Below are 24653 nucleotides of genomic sequence, written 5' to 3' on the forward strand. Positions count from 1 at the left end.
TAAATAAATAAAAAGTGGAAAAAAGGCTGAGTTAATTTAAATGGAAAAGGGGAGAGTTGTTTCTTTATCGAGAATTTGATTAAAAAAATAATAAATAATCCACTCGCTAATCTTATTTTGCATAATTATAATTATTGTATCAATTATTAATTATAATTAAATATTTATTAATTAGTTATCAATTCAGAATTAATTAATGATTATTATTATATCATTGTAAATGGAAGTATTGAAGTATTTTATAAAATAAATAGATAATTAATGTTACTTGTGTTTTTTTCCCTGTGTACTTTTTTTCTATATCATAAGATTTATTATTAATTTCATTAATGTGATAAATGCCGCACTGATTATTAATAACTATTGTTTTTTTATTTGCAATCCCAACTTATTTTAATTTATTTATTTGGTAAAAAAAAAAGTTATACTTTTAAAATAAAATAAAAAATAAATCACTGACTCACTTAAGCGCATCACCTTCGAAAAATAAATTTAAACTTTAACACTTTCCGTTAATTGTGTAACAATATAATCCCAGTATCTTTTTCGAATTTTGTCATGATTTTCTGACAATTCTTTACAAAGCTGAAACATAAAGAAATTATTGATTTAATTATTGCCAATGAATTTTAAATTTCCCGCTAAGAAAATTGAAAATTTTCAAAAAAGTAAAAAATATGAAAAACGTTTGTGCCTGTGAGTCGACCTTAAAACTTTCCGCTGTTTCCGAGTTCTCGAGCTCAAAAAACTATTGGACTAAAAAATTGGAAATTTCGCTGAAACAAATCGACGTTTTAATTAGTAAATTGTCTAACTCCGTTGCAGAAAATCTTTCATTTATTCGAAAAAAAAGTAATTTGAAATTTTTTTTCATTTAAAATCAATTCCATATCTAGTATGTGTACAAAATTTTTGGCAATATTACGATTCTACTCAAAACATCTCTACTAAAGGGAAGTAGCTACAACTCTACTCACTCACAACTTTACTCAACCTCAACTCTACTCACAGTTTTTTTTTTACTCAGGTTTAACTCTACTCAGCTACAGTTCTAAACACTCACAACTTTACTCAACCTCAACTCTACTCACAAAGAATTGATATTTTATCGATAGGCTGAAATATGTGAGTAGAGTTGCAGCTGAGTAAAGATATAACAAAGTAGAGTTTAACTTGAGTAAAAAAAATGTGAGTTGAGTTGAGGCTGAGTAAAGTTACGAGTGAGTAGAGCTGTAGCTGAGTAGTAATATAACTGAGTAGAGTTTAACTCAAGTAGAAAAAAATGTAAGAAGAGTTGCGGCTGAGTTAAGTTGTGAGTCAGTAGAGCTGTAGCTGAGTAGAAATATAACTGAGTAGAGTTAAACTTGAGTAAAAAAAAACTGTGAGTAGAGTTGAGGCTGAGTAAAGATATAACAAAGTAGAGTTAAACTTGAGTAAAAAAATGTGAGTATAATTGAGGCTGAGTAAAGTTATGAGTGAGTAGAGCTGTAGCTGAGTAGTAATATAACTGAGTAGAGTTTAACTCAAGTAGAAAAAAACTGTAAAAAGAGTTGCGGCTGAGTTAAGTTGTGAGTGAGTAGAGCTGTAGCTGAGTAAAGATATAACTGAGTAGAATTAAACCTGAGTGGAAAAAAATATGAGTAGAGTTGAGGCTGAGTAAATTTGTGAGTGAGCAGAGTTGAGGCTATTTCCCTTGTGTAGAGATGTGAGTAGAATATAAACACTGTTATATTTTTGTCTAGGTTACTCAAATAATGTTTTTTTATTTAACTATTACTATTTAAGAATTGCACGGAATCAACTACTAAAAAATATTAAGTCAGAGAATTTGCTAATTAAAACGTCAAAATCGGTCAAGCGATTGACGTATTATGCAACAGAAAATTTTTTTAAATTTAATTTTTCGTATGACTTGTAAACTACTCCACCAATCGACTTAAAAGCCAATCAGTTCCAAGTATTAACGACACCCAACCACACACCAACACATCTCTCAGAAAGTTCGATTTTTCAAAATTGAGGTGAAAAAAATGACTTGCTGGCTGTTTGAAAATTTACAATTTTCTTAACGGAAAGTTAAAAAAAAAATAATAAATAATTAACAAGTACCGAAATTGCACGATTAATATTGTAGAAGGAACCATCACTATCATTTGGGTGCCTTGCTTGACAAATATCAATAATACATGCCAGTAAATGATTAACACGACATCCATTAGCATATAATTCTTCACATTTTTTCAGGACTTTTTCATTGTAAGCTAATCCACCTTTTTTATCATGCATCAAGATTCTGAAACATTTAATTATAATACATTAATTATTCCTTTACTATAATACTAATTAAAAAATATTCAATATATAAATCAAATTTTTGTTTTATGAAGTAATCAAATCATTAACTATTTATTTCTACGAAACAAATGATACATCTTTTTAATTACAGTCGAGTCTATAACTTTTGCATTCCCTCCTTGATTAAAAAATTCGATTGAATCCGACTGGAAAATTCTAATGGAGTTTGATCGGAAAGTTCCGTATGAATCCGATTAAAAGTTTATCAGAAATCGAAAAGTTAATCGGAAAAAAACACTTTACTAATTCTATTTGAAAAGATGCATAATTATGAGGGTGGCCCAAAAAAACCGACTATTTTTTTTTTTTCAAGTCTCTAATGAAAATTTGTTAGTTTAAGATGTTTTAAGAAGCCTCTCCAAAAATCAGCTCGATAAAAAATTTTCAAGAGGTCGCTCACGAATTTTGAAAATATCAAAAATGATTGGAATTCGGATTTTTTATTTCTGAATTTTTTCTTCCTCGTGGCAACAATATTTTATATCTGTAAAATTATGACTATACTGAAAATTTCAGCCTAATATTCAAATTTTTAAACGGCGCTCAAGAATTTTGAATATTAACTGATAATATGTAACTAATACTTTGAATTAGTTTTTGTATTTTTTATAACTCAATTACTGTCATTTCACTTAAATATAACTTTTGCATAACCGAAAATATACAGGACAGTCTTAAACAATAAAATTGGGTAAGTTTTAAATACGCAAAAAAACCTAAAAATTGAATTAAAAAATGAAAAAGTATGTAAATAACTTATTATTTCTATTTCTCGGGTTGTATTTTTATTCATTATGATACAAATTGATGGTAAAAAAATTGAGGTTTATTATTAATATTCAAGGGTCGCTCGAAAACATCCAAGAGACAGTACTCGGAAACATTCAAAATTCTTGAGCGACGTTTAAATATTTTAATTTTGAGCTGAAATTTTCAGGGTAGTCATGATTTCATAAATATAAACTATAGCTGCCACGAGAAAGAAGAAATTTAGAACAAAAAAATCCGAATTTCAATCATTTTTGATATTTTCAAAATTCGTGAGCGACCTCTTAAAAATTTTTTATCGAGCTGATTTTTGGAGAGGCGTCTTGGAACATCTTAAACCAACAAATTTTCATTAGAGACTTGAAAAAAAAAATAGTCGGTTTTTTTGGGCCACCCTAATAATTATATAAGATAAAAATCGGATTTATATAAGGAATAGTATAATAATTTCTTAAGAAATTAATTTTTCATTAATTAACTCGATGAAAATTTTTTTTTTTTTGGCATCAAAGTTCTTACCCACGTAAATAATTCCAGGCACTTTCATTTCCTTTGACAATCGATATCTTTTCTAATGCAAAATCCACTTCACGTTGAATAACATCATTCTCAAACTTAGTTGTATTGTTCAAAACAAAATATCTTTGGTTCCAGGCTGAATTATTTCGGATATCATCTTTTAAAAGTTCTTCAACGTAGTCTAGTTCTTTGTCCCATAATCTGAGTAATTGACAAAACAAAACATATATATTTTAATAATGTATTTAAATGTTAGAATGTAATATTTAATATTAATATCAAGACTAATGTTGTTAATTAATTACTATTAATTTTTAAAATACGGTCATTGAATGTACCCATAGTCGCTCACTAAAGGTTGTGGTTTACCATTACTCGATCGGTAACGCGCGTTGTAAAAAATAAAAATTAGCGGTGGTGGTGCATCGGATTAACTCATAAAAAATATATATACACTGAAAAATACTAGGGTACCTGATTAAAAGATACCTTCGTCCCTACACGCTTATTGTAACTTTCCTTACGAAAATAGCGAGCTAACCGCAACGTTCCTTCTCGACTAGCAAATAATCCCACTTACACTTTCGGCAGTAACACTATCATACTATCCTTCTAACGTTCTAACCGTCATAGCGACGAATATTCCTGAAACACGCCTACCCACACATCTTACGATGCATCGAACGAATAAAAATCATCTAATTTACGCTTCCTTGACAACACTATCATGCTATCTTTCCAACCCTTTAAGCAACATATATTTCCTGACTCTCATATCAGGGAATACGCCTTTCTATGCAACATTCTATGCATCTAATAGCAAACATCTGACTCTAATATCCGACGCGATAGCGGGAGAGGTTATGCTCTATAATCGACGTCGCGAAAACGGGATTTTCCTACTTTTAATCATTTCTGCTAATTTCATAAATCACCTCTGCGGAAAAAAAAGTACACCAATGTCTAGAGAAAATTCTAAAGAATAATTTGGATTTAATTAAAAATTTTATTAAGCTACACTATAATAAGAAAAAAATTATTTAACATGAGACTAGTTGGACGTCAATTGGGATGTCCGTGTGTGAGCAAGATATCTCTCGAAAAACTCAATTAATCAGTCAAATTTTTTTTTTCAATAGCTTCAGATTTTAGTAGAATAGAAGCCTTTTAAATATTACTACAGTAGTCCTTCTCGTTCATTTATTATCAATTAAAAACTGAAAACTGATTATGTTTACTAATGCTTAATCCGCCATTTTTCCCTCACAAATATAAGTAGGCATGATTATCATGAAACTTTGCTGATATTGTAGGGCTCCACTTTACCATCAGATGATTTTTTTTTTTATTATATCGTGTGACAAATCGACTTGCCAACTGTTATCCAATTAACTAAATTAAAAAAAAAAAAAAAATAAGGAATGTCTAGATGTTTATTAAAAAATTTTGTAATAAAGAAAAAACATTAATAATTAATTTTATTATCATATGAGCGTTCGAGGCGTGCACTTTTGGATTTTCCAAATTTTTATTGATTGTTTTCAATTTCTCGAATCCTCGGCGATTAATACGAAACGCATTTAAAGGTATTGTCGAGCTTAAAGCTCTCGAACATGTATCGACAATAGTGTTTTCGAACTCCTTGAGTTCGAAAACAGCGGGAAGTTTCGGGGCTAACCCGCGGGGTCAACCGTTTTTCAGATTTTTTTTTCTGTGCATATACTACATAATTATATAAATACGTTGTTTTGGTTTGAACTATTTTCCTCAACTACAGGAAAAGAATAAAGAAACTTACTTAAATTCTTGGATGCACCACTGTCGATGCTGCCAGGTATGATAATTTTTGGCATCCTTTTCTAAAATCATGGCAGTAAAATCCAATTCATAAGTCGGATCTCTCAGCCATTCAATAATAGCTTTTCTATGATGCCACACCTGATAGTTCTTGGAATTAACTTCAATCATTGAGTCAATATACTTAAGCTCTTCATACAAATCCTTGCCAAGTTCTTTTAAAATATCACGTCGATACTGCCAGACTGTATAATTAGCAGGATTAAGCCAAAGACAATCAGCTGTTAATACTAATGCACGTTCACTTTTTTCTTCACTCTTCAAGACAGCTCGAAAATAATCGTATGCATCTCGAACTAGAAATTTTTTTAATTATTTTAGCATAAATGACTTTAAATTGTGATACGTTTTTCAATAATTCAAATTTTTTCAGAGTTAGATAGAACTCGGATACTAATCTATGAAATAATTACTTTTGGTTATTTTATTGGAAATAAGGGTATAGAAATATTTTAACTCTTTCCCGGTTGACCCTGAGTCTCTATTCTTAATTTGAGTCGTACGTCTTCATCCTAAAGTGAGAGAGCGCTCGCCTGTTTATGGTAGAGAAGGGGCAGAGAAAATAGTAGAAAGGGATGCATGTATGCACTAATACGATTAAACCGTTACTCACACAGCCTTAGTAATTGTAAGAACTGCGATTGGTTTTATCCTCAAACAGTTCTCACCGATACTCCTTGAGACAGATGATTGGGAAAGGCTTAACTTCTCAGTTTCCTCAATAATTAGGATAACTTTATTTAATAGCAATAAGAAAGAATATCTTATTCATGACACGTACGCTCTCAGTCAAACTCATTGCAACCAACCCCCTTTTGACTAACATCCTATACCCGAAGAACCCGATGAAAAAAGATTTTATACAATTGTATAAAATTATATACAAAAAATGGCCCGATCCAATTGTATATAACTGTATAGAAATTGTATACGATTCTACACAAATTGTATCCAAGTCTATATAATTATATACAATTTTATACAAATTATATACAATTCTATATAATTATATACATTTCTATATAATTGCAATATATAGAATTGTATATAATTATATAGAATTGTATACAATTTGTATAGAATTGTATACAATTTTCTATACAAATTGTATACAATTGGATCGGGCCATTTTTTCTATCCAATTATATATAGTCTATATATAATTATATATAGTCCATATATAATTGATATATAATTCTATACAATTGTATAAAATCTTTTTTCATCGGGAATAAACAATATCGACCATGGATTCCTAATTCTTAGTATTTATTTGATGTGTTTTTTCTTTTGAACATAATCATAAATTAAGGATAAAATTTTATATATTTATGTAAATAGTTAAAGTATAAATATAAGAGGTACAAAATCATACATAGATATACATAAAGATTTGTTTTTATTTAAATAATGTTAGTGAAATAAACCAACATCTTTCAAAAAATGTGATACTTGAAAGCTGATCTTAATTTTTGAATTCAAATCGAATAATTCGAAAAGTTACGAATAATTTAAAAAAGTTACTAATGATTCGAACACTTTCAAATAGGGTAAGTGAGGGTATTACTGCGGTTTTTCTGTAGGTCTAACTTTAAAAGCAATTTAATGAAGTTTATTCCAAGATATCGATAAATTTAAGTTGTACTTATTATTAACTTAAAAAAAAATCAACAATGAGATAAACTAATATTTTCTTTAAATAATAAGCATTTAAAAGACAAGTCTATATGCATATTGTGACGGGTGGGCTGACGCCCATCCGTCTAATAATAATTAACAAGTAATAAATAGATATATTTTAGTTTAGAAAGTTATATATTTGATTGTACTTCCATTAGGCGCTATACAGCTGCACATAAATATCGCATTACATTAGTCGTATCAAGTCTTACTTTTATAAGACAACGCGACGAGCAAATGTTTTACGGGGTCAGCAGTTTGGACTGTGGGAAGAAAAGAGTTCCCTTGGAGACTACGGAAGGATATTTTCTTATGCAGCAGAAAAGAGCTCACATGGAAAACGGCGGAGTGATATTTTGGAGGCAGAAGATGCAAATGCAGAAGAAGGAATTAGTTACCATAGTTCAGCTGATTCGAATAGTCGTCTGCTCGCGCATAGATATTGTATCTCCTTTATTTTACCGCTAGTATTACAGATCACTATAAGAATATGTTAATGCCACTATTGTCGAGTAAAAATGTTGTATTTGTATCCGTATTATTTAGGCTATCTTAGATTTGTAAAAGAGACTCTCAGGGCCTTTTTTAGGTACTCCCATATTTTGGGGACGCCCAATAGACAAATATCTATATAATTCACGTATATAAGTCATTCCTTCACTGAGCGACCCACACCCTTTATAACATCCTATTAAATTTCTAGAGACGCTGAGCTAGGTACGGTAAGATCGGTTACGCATCAGTAAAAACATCTAGGTGTAAGCTCACACGTAACACATGGATTACTACCGGGCCTAAAGTGGCTTGCCCCTGTTAATGCGTGCCAATTACTGCATGTCTGTTACTGCGGCTAAATCAATAACGAAAAATTTCAGGATCAGACAAAAAATTAAAGAAAACACATTTGAAAGATAATTGTTAGCTTAAGAAAAAAATTACTGAAATTCATTAATATAATAACAGATTTATGTTAATTTATAAAAATAAATATGATAAGAAAACACCGCACAGTACAGTCTACTGATGACGGCTTCGAACTTATGTGGAAATTCCAATTTTATCACCATTGAAAATTCGTGTAGAATCGATTTTTGTAGTCTTCATCAGTAAAAAACTCAATAAAGTAGTTAATAATACTAGTGAACCAACCTCGTATCTAATACTCTGTTACCTTAGCCCGGGTTACAGATAAATTTTCAGAAATTCTTTCTAAAACATTTGGATGACGTTTTAATAAACTTTCAAGCCAAAACCTTCCTAGTTTATTATTAGGGGATGGGGTTTTCCTATTATCATTGTCACACAATATTTGTAAGTTTTCAACCAATTTATTATTTTTTGTTACTGGGAATCCTTGTTTACAATAGTAAAGAATCCATTAAACTAGTTTATTTTCTCCTTCATAACTAAGTACACTTGATGGTCCAGGTGGTTTGTCACTGTATTAGTGGATTTTTCTTGCTCTTATCATTGATTTCGGTATATTATATTTCCTAGAAACTTCAGTAACTTTCATGTCTCCTAGAACTTCAGCTAAAGCTAATTTTACGTCAGTTTTATTATAATTATATCTTGTTTTTTCGATCACTTTAGATCTATTTTTTTATTCATCTTCTGTTTATTATTAACTTTAGGCATTGTTGATTTTTAACAAAAACCAACTTGATACACGCACAATTTTTATAGGTTAAAATAAAACATTTTACTACCGCAGTAATGCATACAACTAGAGCCGTTTCTTTACTGCTGGCTATTAAGAAAACCACAAAAATGCATACATACCCAGTTTATTGGTACCAATTACTGCTTCCGTAAATAAGTAATAGTAATTAATCGAAATTCAATTTTCATTGAATTTTCGGTATTAAACAAAGGTTATCTTACTTCTGTAAGCAATAAATATATAAATTGAGTCATTTATTTGAGAAAAAAGGACTTTTTAGTTCCACGTCTTTTCGCGCAAGAACTCACAAAAAAGGCATAATATTCAATCTCTATCACCCGTCAATTTTAATTCATTAATAACAAATTCAAAGTTTATTGTACATGTAAAACTACTGTACAGTTAATTTCTTTCAGGTTTTAATTGTTAGCAACAATTTTTTTTAATCAACAAAACTCAGTTATTGTTTATTTATAATTGAAACAATTTTTTTTAATCAACAAAACTCAGTTATTGTTTATTTATAATTGAAACAAAATAATCGGCAGTAACACCCACACTTACCCTACAATAGACTTGCGAATTGCTTTCCATTTACTTTTCTTCTTTTTGACCTTTTCTTCATGTTATTGTTAAGTTAAACTGCGTTATAGCTCCGCCCGAAGAACCCTTTTTTTACTGGTTCACCCGACACTACATTAGTGTTCGTGAATAATAAGCAATGTACTCAAAATTTATTAATAATTGATAAACTATGATCTTAACATACTAATCTTTGCTATTTAAAATGTTACTTATTTACAACGTACAATTTTTTTATTTCTCATTTTTCCGTTTTCGAGTAATTTATAGATAATTAAAGACAAAGCAAAGAGTATCAAAAACAAACCGAGGTTCTCACTCGCACTCTCAGCGGCGATTTTTATCTCTTGTTCTCTTACTATTTTTGCATTATTTAGGAAATATTAAGATCTAATAAAATAGCTATCAACATTTTAAAGGAAATTTTTTCAGAAGTTTGTGATAAAAAAATGGTTGATATTAGTTTTGATAGTATTTTGTATGAAAGCAATAACATAAGTACCTTGTCAATTAACGTTTGTAACGATAGTTTAAGTAATGTTAGTACTTTTATAAAGGACATATTGTTTACTTGTTTCTAATGAAATAAATAATTGTACACATAATTAAAACTGTTGTTAACAACATAGAATCATTAAAATAGTTATGACTATATTTCATAGATTAATATGATGATTGAAATAATAAATATTAGATGTTAGGATGTTACACTATGTTCCTTGAAGATCCTTTAATCTTGGACAAATACACAAAACATTCACACAGACGTATCCTCACCATCAACTACCACGCTTTTTAACCTTCTCTCGATTTTCTTCCAAATATTCCCGAAAATCGGAAGAAAATCTAGAGTGGAATAGTTATATTCGATTCGATTTATTTCTAACGAGATTTGCACACTCTTAAATTATCTATATTATTTTTCTGAACTATGATATTCAATAGTTTAAAGCATCTTATGATAAATTATGAATACAGTACTGCCTCAGTAAGGGACCGTCGCAATAGTTTAAGGGGCAATTAAAGTATTAGTCTCGATAGACCTGGAGCTAGTAAGGGTATGTCGGTGTGAGGGATCGTTAGTGTCTGTAAACGCAGACAAAAAAATTTATCAGTAATATTGAGTTTTTCACTTCTCGAAATTCATGTAAGTGATTATTATTCAATTTTACAACGTGCAATAATGAGTCAAATAAATATTTTCTTAAATAAATAAATTTCTCACAATCGTTTTGTTATTAGAAAAAAATAATAATTTCATGTATTAAATAACATTAAAAATTTTAAATATTTATTTGTTTAATGAATAATATTATTTCTGCTGGTAATTTAAAACTTAAGTAATGGCAAAATGGGTTGTGCTAAAGTCTAATAAAAAAAAAATAACTTAAAATTGATTATATATTACAAACATGTGTATAATGCATTGGTCAATTTGGATGGTTTAGAGCTAGACAAAAATATTTTTCATTCAAAATTCTAAAAATGCATAGTTCAATTGATGCCAAACTCAAATTACGGTCCATTATTCCAAATTATGAAAGTAACATCTCGTTAGCTACATACATATTTGTCATAGACACAAGCATCTTTGCTCATTTTATTCGTCACACACATCTTAAAATTTTAATTAATTCAAAGCTATTCTCAGCAAGACTATTTTATAAATAATTAGCAATCCTCGCATAAATATTTTTCAACTTTTTTATAAATATTTTTTGGCATATTTTTAAAAAAAATTTTTTAATTAGATCATCTTATAAGGAAGTCACCTACAAAATGGCTGTTTATTTTCAAGCTGACTGGACTATAGAAGCATTTCATAGTGTTAAAATCTATTCATCATTTTCATTAAATATGATAAATTTCATATAAAAAAACATATTTCCTACAATTTTTGCATGTCTACATTGCCCCTCAAAATCTCATAACATGATCAACTACTTCATAAAATCTAATAATCATACTCACACACACACACTATGAACAAGATGTAAGTGAGGGTCTTAGGTAGTTCGAAAATTTTTTTAGGTAGTTTAGGGTTAAGCAAAGGTTGTAAAAATGAGAAAATTCGTAATAGTGAGAGGCCGTAAGTTACAAAGTTATTGCTGTATATAAATTCACAAGAATTCAATTGTTGACAAAAAATTTATGAATTGGATTATTTTTGTACAGTGACTAATTAATCCAAAGGGCATCTTGATGTCATTTTCAGGTAAATTTCTCGTAGATTCTAATTAATCGAATAGATTTTACTGAATAACCACTAGGAATCGTTAAATCCATCTATTTAATGGTCTACGTGCCCTATTTCAAAAACAAAATTTAATTTTTGAACTATTCAAAGTGTTATTGGCAAGAGTAAAATTGAATTCAGAAAAAAAAAAAAATATGGCTCATGGGGGGATCGAACCCACGACCTTCGCGTTATTAGCACGACGCTCTAACCAACTGAGCTAATGAGCCAACTGAACTACGCTTTTCTACGGAACAAGATAAGTCGAATAATCGACTTATATTATTTCATTTATAAATAGAAAAAAAATTTGACTAGACCCAAATTGACTATTTTCGAAACTATGAAACGATTCATTTTATACAAATTTTTATAAAAAAAAACAATGATTATGGTAAAAAATCGGTTATTTTACTACTAGTTTCTTGATTATTAATTTTTCACGATTTTTAATAAATTTGAATGTTTTTTCTAGCCTCGATACTTTATATAAAGTGCCAGTGAAATTAACAAAAATATGAATTTATTTTTGCAAATTTTTGTGGGTATCAACTTCTACTATGTACTTTCTAATTATGGAGACTATATACATACTATATACAGATATATAGTCTCCATGTTTCTAATTATAGTACAGTTCAGACTTTTTATTATTTATGAATATTTTCAGTCAATATGTTGATAAAATCTCATAAATATTAGTAATTATTCGATTTGTTTGGGGGTGGCGATGATTTAAAATAGCAAAGTAAATTTATTTGACGAAAATCATTTATCTGATGGAATCTATTTTCTATCTCTGCAGCTGGATGACATATATTTGTTCTTCGTGAGTATCAGAACAAACTAACGCATATATTGCCCATTATCGATCAGTTCTCAATGGCGGGAAAATAAATTTTAAAAAAACGTTTCGTTTTCCAATTTATAGAATTCAAATGATTTTCTAATGTTAGCGAGAAAGTCTATTTGCCTCGATAAGTTAAAAGGCATTTGGTCGGATTGTTTAATAAATATTTTATTTACAAAATTAATGAAATCTCTATCTCACGTGAACAAAGAACTTCAGCCACTTAACAAAAAGGAGCTTTTTTGTAGAAAATCAAATTTCCTAAAAATTCGTTATCTGCATTTTAGGTAGATTTTTCTAAAATCTAACTATTGTATTTGTTCTCATGATCGATTTTTCAAGGAATTTTGTCACAACCTATCATAATTAGTCGAGTAGGGTTCAAAAATACCATTCGTTAAAAAATTTATATATGTATGTATATATATATATATATTACAGGTGGGTAGTTCCGGGAACATTCTGGATTGAACCTGGAACGTTTCCGGAGCGAAAAGGAACTATTTCCTGGAATCGTATCCGTGGAACTATTCAATGTTTTTAATTCTCATGAAGGTTCAGTTTTTAGAACGTAACCATGCAAAATATTAGCATACACAACATCATACTATGCGACCTATGTGTTTAAGACACATTCACGGCGAACTAAATTATTTTATACTAAATAGAGAATGAATTATAATTGGTATTTAACTCAAAGTACCATAAGAAATCACTAATCAAAAATTATTCTGTTGCTTTACTGCTTGTTGGTAATGACGGCAGTGGCGGACAAAAAAGAACTAGTGAGTATGCTCAAGTGAATTTTGAGGTACGATCAGATACATAACCGACAAAAGACATAGTTCATTGAACTATACAGGCCCGGAACTGCCCACCTCTAATATATATGGGATATAACGCAGTTTTGAGGACACAATTGGGTCTACAGTATTTATCAGATCTTAATGAAATTTTCTACACTCATTCTATTTGCGATTATCACGGTTAAGTTCGAAGATGGGCTAAATCGTTCGAGTAGTTTAAAAGCTATGGCTGTTTGAAATTTCCACGATTTTTCGAAAAAATCAGTTTTTCTCCACTTTCAAGTTCATATAATTTTAAAATTAATGCTCATAGACAATTTCCGTAAAAAGTATCTGAAAGCTTGTCTAATAAGCTTTAACCTTAATTTATGACCTTAAACCTTATGTTTTGACCATTTCTTCGAATAATGTGATAGCTTTGAAAATTTTAATAGAATCAAAAAATGTTGAAAATATGGTTTTCATTTAACATAACTTATGCATGTCCCATTATAATCTTATACTTATAACGTTTTAAATGTACCTCTATGCCCTATGATTATCACTGGTCTTGTAATTACTATAGCACCTACAGTTCTTATCGGTTCTTAATGAAATTTTCTAAACTTATTCTATTAGGCGATTATCTTGATCAAATTTGAAGATGAGCTATACCAGTCAATTAGTTTTGAAGTAATGGCTGTTTGAAATGTTCATGATTTTTCAAAAAAATCAGTTTGTATTCACTGTAGAAGTTATAACATTAAAACTAAAACTGACAGACAATTTCAATAAAAGTATCTCAAAGCTTGTTTAGTGAGCTTTAATTTTTCACCTTAAACTTCATGTTTTGACCATTTCTTTCAATAATTTGATAGCCTTGAAAATTCTAATAGAATCAAAAAATGTTAAAAATATGGTTTTCACTCCCCGTAACTTATGCATTTCCCATTTTAATACAATTTTGTCACTTGTATTTTATTGTGAACAAAATAACCTGTAAATTTCACAGCTATTTTATATTTTAAAAGTATTTCTTTTATTAATTATGATATTTCAATCCTACCTGTACGTCCTATAATCATAGCTGGTCTTGCCATCGTAATAGCGATTACAATCATGATCGCATACTAATTAAATTTTCTATACTTCGTTTACGTGAAGGTTAGTTTGGTACATTACCTATATAATATATTGTCAAATCACTACCTGAAGTTCTCAATCGAAAATAGTCGTTGTCCTTTTTTACCCTTACCCTCAGAAAACGAGCCTAATTTCATATCATGACTATACACTAACATGAATCACAAGATATGTATGTATGAAACTTTTTATATAAATTAATTAAAAAATCTACCTTCCATTTCGGCTGCCGAATGGACTTTTTTTTACCTTAATGTTCATTCGTTGGATTAAATTTAAGTTACGTCAAATTTTTTGAGAAGTGTTATAACTTTATCTTATTGAATATATTTCTAAAATTTATGAAATTTTATGTTATGAAAAAATAAAGTAATATAATTTATAAATCATTTTCCAAATCAATAAACTTATCATAGTTTAATTGATATTGTCTTTGAGCGACTATAGGGCCATGTGTTGATCGAATAATGGTACATGACAACTTTTAGTGAGTGACTATGGGTACACTCAAAGACCTTATTTGAAAAATTAACAATAATTCATTATCAACTTTATTCTTCAAACTAAAATTTTATTCGAATACTTGAAATTACAAAAAAAAAACAAAAAAAAAATATGGTTTTTCATTTTATTTATTAATTTATATTAAATGATTTAATCTCACTCCAATGAAAAGCGAGCGGGTATAGGGGCTTTTACCTTAGGGTAAGTGTGATATTACTGCGGGTGTGGGTATTAGTGCAGATTATTTTGTTTCAATTATAAATAAACAATAACTGAGTTTTGTTGATTAAAAAAAATTGTTGCTAACAATTGAAACCTGAAAGAAATTAACTGTACAGTAGTTTTACATGTACAATAAACTTTGAATTTGTTATTAATGAATTAAAATTGACGGGTGATAAAGATTGAATATTATGCCTTTTTTGTGAGTTCTTGCGCGAAAAGACGTGGAACTAATAGGTCCTTTTTTCTCAAATAAATGACTCAATTTATATATTTATTGCTTACAGAAGTAAGATAACCTTTGTTTAATACCGAAAATTCAATAAAAATTGAATTTCGATAAATTACTATTACTCATTTACGGAAGCAGTAATTTGTACCAATAAACTGGGTATGTATGCATTTCTGTGGTTTTCTTAATAGCCAGCAGTAGAAGAAACGGCTCTAGTTGTATGCATTACTGCGGTAGTAAAATGTTTTATTTTAACCTATAAAAATTGTGCGTGTATTAAGTTGGTTTTTGTTAAAAATCAACAATGCCTTAAGTTAATAATAAACAGAAGGTTAATAAAAAAATAGATCTAAAGTGATCGAAAAAACAAGATATAATTATAATAAAACTGACGTAAAATTAGCTTTAGCTGAAATTCTAGGAGACATGAAAGTTGCTGAAGTTTCTAGGAAATATAATATACCGAAATCAATGGTAAGAGCAAGAAAAATTCACAAGTACAGTGACAAACCACCTGGACCATCAGCTGTACTTAGTTATGAAGGAGAAAATAAACTAGTTCAATGAATTTTTTACTATTGTAAACAAGGTTTCCCAGTAGCAAAAAATAAATTGGTTGAAAACTTAAAAATACTGTGTGACAATGATAAAAGGGAAACCCCATTCCCTAATAATAAACCAGGAAGGTTTAAGCTTGAAAGTTTGTTAAAACGTCATTCAAATGTTTCAGAAAGAGTTTCTGAAAATTTATCTGTAACCCGGGCTAAGGTAACAGAGTATTAGATACGAGGATGGTTCACTAGTATTATCAACTACCTCATTGAGTTTTTTTACTGATGAAGACTACAATAATCGATTTTACACAAATTTGCAATGGTGATAAAATTGGAGTTTCCATATGAGTCCGAAACAGTTATCAGTAGACTGTACTGTGCGGTGTTTCCTTGTCATATTTACTTTTATAAATTAAAATAAATCTGTTATTATATTAATTAATTTTATTAATTATTTTATTAAGCTAATAGTTATCTTTCAAACTTGTTTTATTTCATTTTTTGTCTAATCCCGAAGTTTTCCGTAATTGATTTAGCCGCAGTAATATGCACGCCCTAATTGGGTCATTCGCAGTAATTGACCCGCAGTAATAGGGACAAGCTACTTTAGGCCCCGCAGTAATACATGCATATAGACTTGTCTTTAAAATGCTTATTGTTTAAAGAAAATATTAGTTTATCTCATTGTTGATTTTTTTTCAAGTTCATAATAAGTGCAACTTGGGTATTAAAAAAACATTATCGATTTCTTGGAATATACTTCATTAAATTGCTTTTGAAGTAAGACCTACAAAAAAACCGCAGTAATACACTGATAGAAGAATTTATTAAATATTAATAAATTCATTTATTTAGATGTAATATTTTCATTTATTAAATATCAATAAATATTTGTTAATATTTAATAAATATTTATTAATAGTTAACAAATATTGATTAACAATTAATAAATTATTGTTAGAGTGAATATGTCTTTTTTTACGATGCATCACGAAGATCGTTCATAAACAAATAACGCTGTAACCTATCTTAATAAAGATACGATACTAAGTACTGAACATAAAAAAATATTTTTGTGTTGAGTTTTAAATAAAAAAGTTTCAAGTGACCCATAAAGTTTTTTAAAAATTAATTGAAATAGATGTGTTGCTAAATTTATAGGGTCTAGGTGAACTATATCCAATGTTGATGAGTCAGTAAAATTCATCGAATAAGATCAAAGTCTTCATACATATCAGAAACCTTTAAACTTATTAATATAAAAATAATTATCATTTTAGTTATATAGTTTTTCTCATTTTTCTGTAGAGCATGATATAACTGATTTAGATACTCTGAAAGAATCATAGAAAATAGTAGTGATAAAATGAAATTCATGTTACATCTAGCATATTGTTTATCGTCGTAACTTAATTTAAGATATATTTATGTAAATATTAATTTACTGTCATACATGTTATATGTTTTGCATATTTGTTGTTGAAAAAAAATAAAAAAATTTCAATGAAACGAATATTAATTATAAATATTTTTAATTTACATTGTAAATTATTTTAATTTATGTTACCCTAATTATTTTCACCCCAAAAAAAAAATTCTGTAATTTATTACAACTATTTTTTTATGATTCATTTTATTTTCTCTATTTTTTCTATAAGAAAACTGTAAATCGATCTCATTTAATTAAATTCTATTATTTATTGAAGTTATAAAGTTACAAAAAGTGTCGAAGTAGAGCTTTTATGATCACTTTTTATTTAACTCTCTTAATAAATAATTTGTTAACAGTTAATAAATATTTATTAATAATTAACAAATATTTATTAATAGTTAATAAATATTTATTAACAGTAAATAAATTGTCTTTAATAAATGATTTATTAACTATTAATAAATGATTTGTCAACTGTTATAATAAATAAATATTTATTAAATCATCTCACGTTAAAAAATTATTTATTAACAATTAATAAGGCTTATTAAATATTAAAAAATCCCTCTATCAGTGTGCCCACACTTACTCTATACTAAGTTTCAAATTTAAAAATTTGAAAATTCTTTTTGCATTAGATTCGCTCGAACCTCCTTAAGGGGTAACGGTAACCGATTTTCAATTCAATTTAATTTACGGACAAACACTAGAAACATAAAATAGAGAGTCTTTAGCGTTTTTTAAAGCCTTAACAAAGAGCTAGAAATTTCGTATTTTCAAAAATTCTAATTCGTCTCCGAGAAAAATTGTTTTAAAATTCTCATTTACTCAACGAGTGCAACAAAAATAGTCCCGTTTATTTTTCTGAGTGTGAGAAAGAAGTCCGGTAGGGTATCCCCTTAACTAAGGCTTATAATGAGCTCTTGTACGAAACTCTTAAAATGGCTAAGTGGGGGAAGCTGTTTGGACTAAGTAACTGCCGACTGGGGGAAAAGTCTTATGGCGGGTAGAAATATTGGATAGTCAACTCGTCGACTGTAATTCTCGTGTTCTCTGCGCATGAGTGTTTATATTCATGAATGGTCGCCAAGCATTCGTTATAATCTCTAATACAATACACACAAATATCACGAATTTCATTTCTGTAGTTTTGTTAATTATTTTCGATACTAATTAATATATAAATCATCAGAGAAATCAAGTCATTTCAATATCAAGTATTAATGAGTGGTAAGTATTAATAATTTAATGTCAACTCATTGTTATAATTTACAAATATACATATAAATAAATATACGTAACCTCAAACTTAAACTCCGTGACTTGTTTGAATTTTGTGTGTTACAAATAACTTAAATAATTGAATGCATATTTTATTGACAGATAATCATGGTGCGAAAATCAAAAAATTTGAAAAGTGTTGCGGTTCAAACAAATTTGACATCCGAGGATTTTGATGACAAAGATTCGATTGTTTTGAAAGATTCGACAATAAAATCAACAAACAATTGCAAAACAATAACAATAAAACAAAAACCAAAAAGGAAAAGTTATTCGTATGAAGAAAAATTGAAAGTTATAAAATTACTTAAATACAAATCTACCGATAAAGTTAGCGAGGAACTAGATATTGATAAGTCGCTACTGTGTAGATGGGCTAGAGATGAATCAAAAATAAAAGAATTTAACGCTCATAATCACAATAAAAAACTTAAGAAAGGCAGGAGTGCTGCTAATGAAGAGATGGAAGAAAGACTATTTGCTTGGTTCTGTGAAAACCGCGCTGATAATATTCCAATCACTGGTAATTCCATTAAAAAAGAAGCATTAAGATTGAGTGAAGAATTAGGCGATTCCTCTTTTAAGGCGAGTGCCGGTTGGTTAGCTCGATGGAAAAAACGATATACAATTAAATTACAGCCTGTCAGTGATTAATCTCGATCAAAATTAATATGTAAGTTGCTTACTGTAATTAATATAAAGTAAATTATATGGAACTAAAATTATTAAGGATTTAAATGAAAATAAATTTTCAGTTTGATGAACCTCCTGTTGATTATTTGTAACCATTGAAGAATATTCTGACCCAGGATTCAAAAAAGATAAAAATCTTACAAGGACACAAAATTCCACTGACTTTGAGATCATAAATATTGTCATTGGCAGCCACAGTCTCTATACAACGAACTACAACTTTGCTATGGTATACTTGTACAGCCGCAGCCTGATACAAAAAGTTGCCAGCAAATCGCTTGCATAAAATTGAACAAAAAGTTGCTTTTAAATTGACCAGCAAGTTGACATCAACTGATACGCGCGCCAACTTATTACATTCAACAGCAGTAAGTTGAAACTTCCGGCTTACCATCAACTTGTTATCGGGGAAGATGAACTAAAACTCGTGAACTGAAAGACATTTAGTCCATCGATTGCCAGAAATTCATGGAAATCAAAGTAATATTTGAACACTGGGAATTTCCTAGACTTGGTATGAAAAAGTTTATTTTGCGAGTGACAATTTTTGGAAGCTAATAGATGTCAAAGTTGGAGGCATTCAAGTTTTCGTTCGTCACCTAAAGTAATTTCTACTTCAAAATCTAGACCAGGGGATTAGGCACGAAAAGTTACTTGTGAATCTCAATTTACGAGGGGCAAGATCAGGAAATGTCGGAACTGTTTCATTAAGAAAAATAATACTCTGGTTGGCTGAAGTATGAGAGAAAATATCTCCTAGGATCCACAAGACTGATGGAAATGTAGATCTGTCTTAGATTCAATTATCGCAGAGTGAAACAGTAAAAAGCAGGGTCAAAAAAATGTAGTGAGAGAAAGTGAATATTTGCTGGTGATTTTATAAATTAATTATATAGAGGTCTATGAAACTGGCACTGACTAGAGAACTCAATCAAGGATAATAAGATTCATCTGCCGGCAATTAATTATAATCGCGTGTGATATAGCTAAAGATTTAGGGCTCTTTTGTTGCTGTCATTACTTGTAATAATTCTACATTATACATTGACATTCATTTGGGTATTAAATGTAAAAACGTAAATTTAAATTTAATCAATAGGAGGTTTATTGGACTTGAGAAAATTCGTACTATCATGGGCCAGTTTTACAATCTGAGATTTTATTAATTTTAAAGTTAATTATTATTTAATTGCTGGTATTTTATATTTACAATATATATAAATATACTAGGAATATTAATAAAATCTCGGATTAAAAAACTGGCCAAAGTCATCATAACTTATAAGTATGGACAAGATTTTTGTCTTAACTTCGAAATGAATGGTTCAAATTTTTAATACTATGGCGAAAATATTGGTCTGATAAAAAAACTTTTTAAACAAAAGTTGTAGGAAATTTATTTTTATAAAAAAAATGTCTCTTATGATTTTTTGTACGACCAATATTTTCACCGTAATTCCAAAATTGCGATTCGTAATGAATTATTCAAATTTTTGTTAATTATGAAAATCTTAATTTTGAAATTACGGTGAAAATATTGGTCGTATAAAAAAATCATAAGAGACATTTTCTCTAGAAAATAAAATTTCCTACAACTTTTATTTGAAAAATATTTTTATACGACCAATATTTTCACCGTAATTCCAAAATTTAGATTCATGATGAATTATTAAAATTTTTGTTAATTATTAAAATCATAATTTTCAAATTACGGTGAAAATATTGGTCGTATAAAAAAATACTAAGAGACATTTTCTCTAGAAAATCAAATTTCCTACAACTTTTATTTGAAAAATTTTTTTATACGGCCAATATTTCCACTGTAATTCCAAAATTTGACACCAGTAATTATTAATTGTTATTTTTAAATAAAAGCAAAGATCCTGTTCCTACTTATAAGAATAATAATAAAAGTACTGGTTGTGATGGTGTGTAAAATACTTGTAAATATATTTAATAGAATATAAGTTATTATTATTTTGTTATTTTCGTTTATTAATTCTACAAGACATTATTTTCTATGATAACGATATGTTTTATCATTTCGGAAATTTTTTTTAGTTTTGGAATAAAAAAAACTGAGTTAGAAACCAGACCATGGTCCATAACTGGGCCTCTGACTACTTAAAATATTTTTCTACGCATTCAATTATTTTTATTTTGTAATATGATATTTTATCAATAATTATAAAAATCAAAATAAAGCTCAATTAATATACTATTCAGATAAATCACTTTTGAGAATTATTTTATTCTATAAAATATATAAGGGACTTACTAGTGAAAGGTTGATAATTTAGTAATTTATTTTATTTATTATTGGAAATTTTAATTTTATATGGTCATCAAAATTTCCAAGTCATTCCTATGGATTGTAATTTTTTGTTTTTTCGTTTTTGATCAACAAATTAATTACAAAAATAAAAAATTTACAGGAAATTCTATGACAGTAAAGTAAGCAGAGATTATAAATTTAAATAAATTTTTTTAAATAGATAAATAATAAAAAAAATATATTTCTAAAAAAATGCACATGTAGAAAATTTAATAAACTATACGTGCAATTTTTCAAAATATTTTTTAAAATATTTATTTGTTTGTTAAAAAAAATCAAAATGTTGTTAATTGTCTGCTAACTTTATTGTCATGAAATTCTGTTGTATAAAATAAACTTTTTTTTTTTTAATAAAAAAAATTCTGATTGTCTCAATATTTTACTTTCAAGTTTTTTCTGATACTCAAAATATCAGATGTCTGATAATCAAAAAAATTTTTAAACAAATTACGAATTCGTTAAAATAATTTTTCTCAAAAATCCAGGATTTTTAAAAATTATTTATATAAATTTTTAAAATTATTTTCTTAGTGTTAATTTTTCATGATACTGAGAGTAATAAAAATTAATAAAATTTTTTCTTTCTCATAAACAATTACAAAACATAAAAAAGAAATGATACTGAAGTAATCTACGTCTAATAATTTTTGGAAAGATAAATTATAAAAAACAAATATTTTTAAAAATTGCACCTGTAGTTTTTTTCATTTTCTACAAGTGCATGTTTTTAGTTATTTATTTTTGCAATTAATTTGTTGGAAAAAAAAAAAAGAAAGTTAGTAACTGTCTGTTAGCTTCAGAATCATAAAAAATTACGATGCTGAAGTTAGCGGACAGTTGAAAATTTTTGGATTTTTTTTTTAAATAATTAAATTTGAAGAAAAAAAAAAATTAAAAATATGTACATCTAGAAAATAAAAAAAACTACAGGCGCAATTTTTTCAAATATTTTTTTGTTTATGGTTTATCGTTTTTTAAAAAACCAAAAAATTATTAGTCGTCGGCTAATTATGATACTGAATTTTGAATCTTTCTTTAAACGATAAATTATAAAAAAAAAAAATTTTTTTAAATGGCACTTGTAGTCTTTTAAATTTTGTACATGTGCATATTTTTGTTTTTTTTTTCTTCAAATTTAATTGTTCAAAAAAAAATCCAAAAATTTTTAATTGTCTGCTAACTTCAGGATCGTGGTCAGTTACAGTATCATAAAAATTCCGTTTCAAAAACTTTAAAAAATGTTTTTTGTGTAAATTCAAAAAAATTTTATTCTGCTTTCGTTACTTGTTTTTTTTTTTAATTTTTAAAAATTGTCCAGTGCCTGCTGTGATACATTCAGAATCACAATGTTTTTTTTTTACGGTTGCGAAAGCATCAAATAATTAACAATTTTTTTATTTTTAAGTAAAAAACGAAAGCTTCAACAGAAAAAAAAAAGAATTTCGAAACACAAAGAACTTTCAAAATTTATTGTGCGTAAAAATAAATAACTTTTTTTCCAATAATATTTTTAATTTCTTCATTTTTAAGAATAAAAAAAAATCCTGGATCTCGATTTGAAATCTTATTTTTTTAAATAAAAAAATCAACAATCGCCGATTGTCAGAATTCACTACAATAATTTAAGTTCTTTAATATCACCAACAATAAAATGTCAGTAATTAAAAAATAGAATTTTTGTTAATTGAAATACTGATGAAATTAATTCAATTAAATGTTAACAATTATATGAATTTTTATCAATGAAAGTAAACAATAAAAAAAAAAACTAAATAAAATTGTAACCTTACATTTGTCAGAATACGCAATAGCAACAACTGGATGTGATCCGTCATCCTGCGGTATCGGTGTAACATCTTTCCATTCATCTTTATCTTTATATAATGTCCAGACACCGTCTTCCCCAGCTTCATCAGAGCTATCTGACATTATTTTTATTTATATTTATCCTAATTAAATAATTAAATAACTTTAGAAAAATCAACAACTTGGTCAACAAAACTCTATATTTTTTTTTTATTCTTTCTTTGTCTTCGACAAAAAGGCGGTTGCGGTCACGCATGCGCATTTAGAAATTTAAAATTTATTGAATACCTATCGATATTACAGGAATCGAGAGTTTTTAAATAATATCTCTAATAACACAGTTTGCTTTAGCAAAAATTTACTTACAAAAGTTTCTTTGAATTTTTCGTCAAATCTCCGTCAACTTCGGACTTTTCCGTTTTTGATGACAATTTACATACAACTTTCTATACAATTTGACGTAAATTTACTACCGGAATTAGACTGCAAATTCACTTCAAAAGTTGACTAAAAAAAATATTTGGTCAATTTTCAGATAAATTTTTATATCAGTTTATTGTTAATTTGAATTGAAAAATTGTAAAGTATTTTTTAACCCTCAAATTGTAGACATATTTATGTACAAATTTGCTTATTTTCTGATATGGTAAGAATGAACATTACCGACTTTTTTTTTCTAGTAACAAGTTACCTCTAAATTGAGCAAAAATTAACCGTTAATTTTTCTTGACAACTTTTGGTGTCAAATTGTCTGCAAATTCGGGCAGCAAATTTTAGGTAATTTTAATGGCAAATTACTGTCTATTTCAAGCTAAAGTGGCTACTCGGGATATTATAAACTAAAATTATAGTTGAGATTTAGCTGAGATAATTCAAATTTAAATGCTTTGCTGATGAAATTCTAAAGTGCTTGCCCTAAATGACCAGGCTCGCTTATCGTTAGCTTTTAATTGTCCGTTCCAAGTCGACTTTCTGTTATTCCAAAATGTTAATATCATGACAAATAGAATTTTTAAAAAGTAAACTTTCAAAAGTTTTGTTAAAGTTACCAAAAAATTTTAACAAAACGTAACATGAAAAATGCTCTGATAGCCAAGATGGCGAGAAACTGGCGTCAAACGTCAAACTAAACAGCCGCAATTAGACGACAAGTTGA

At 28.1% G+C, this 24653-nt stretch overlaps 1 protein-coding gene, 1 long non-coding RNA gene and 1 other non-coding gene across 3 annotated transcripts; 1 reads left to right on the forward strand and 2 right to left on the reverse strand.

Annotated features, from left to right (window-relative positions):
* Positions 1-412: 412 nt before the first annotated feature.
* LOC130674430 (protein farnesyltransferase/geranylgeranyltransferase type-1 subunit alpha) lies at positions 413-23727 on the reverse strand. Its single transcript, XM_057479755.1, has 5 exons — positions 23482-23727; positions 5441-5795; positions 3643-3843; positions 2110-2293; positions 413-585 (listed from the first exon to the last, which is right to left on the reverse strand). The coding sequence occupies exons 1-5, from the start codon at positions 23618-23620 to the stop codon at positions 493-495; spliced, it is 972 nt and encodes a 323-aa protein (XP_057335738.1). The 5' UTR covers positions 23621-23727; the 3' UTR covers positions 413-492.
* Trnai-aau (transfer RNA isoleucine (anticodon AAU)) lies at positions 11817-11890 on the reverse strand. The gene has a single exon. It is a non-coding gene; the product is annotated as a tRNA-Ile (tRNA).
* LOC130674431 (uncharacterized) lies at positions 18403-20778 on the forward strand. The gene is made up of 3 exons (XR_008991043.1): positions 18403-18612; positions 18766-19336; positions 19419-20778. It is a non-coding gene; the product is annotated as an uncharacterized LOC130674431 (long non-coding RNA).
* Positions 23728-24653: the final 926 nt, after the last annotated feature.

This window comes from Microplitis mediator, chromosome 9 (genome assembly GCF_029852145.1).
Source record: "Microplitis mediator isolate UGA2020A chromosome 9, iyMicMedi2.1, whole genome shotgun sequence".
Taxonomy (NCBI): Eukaryota; Metazoa; Arthropoda; class Insecta; order Hymenoptera; family Braconidae; genus Microplitis; species Microplitis mediator.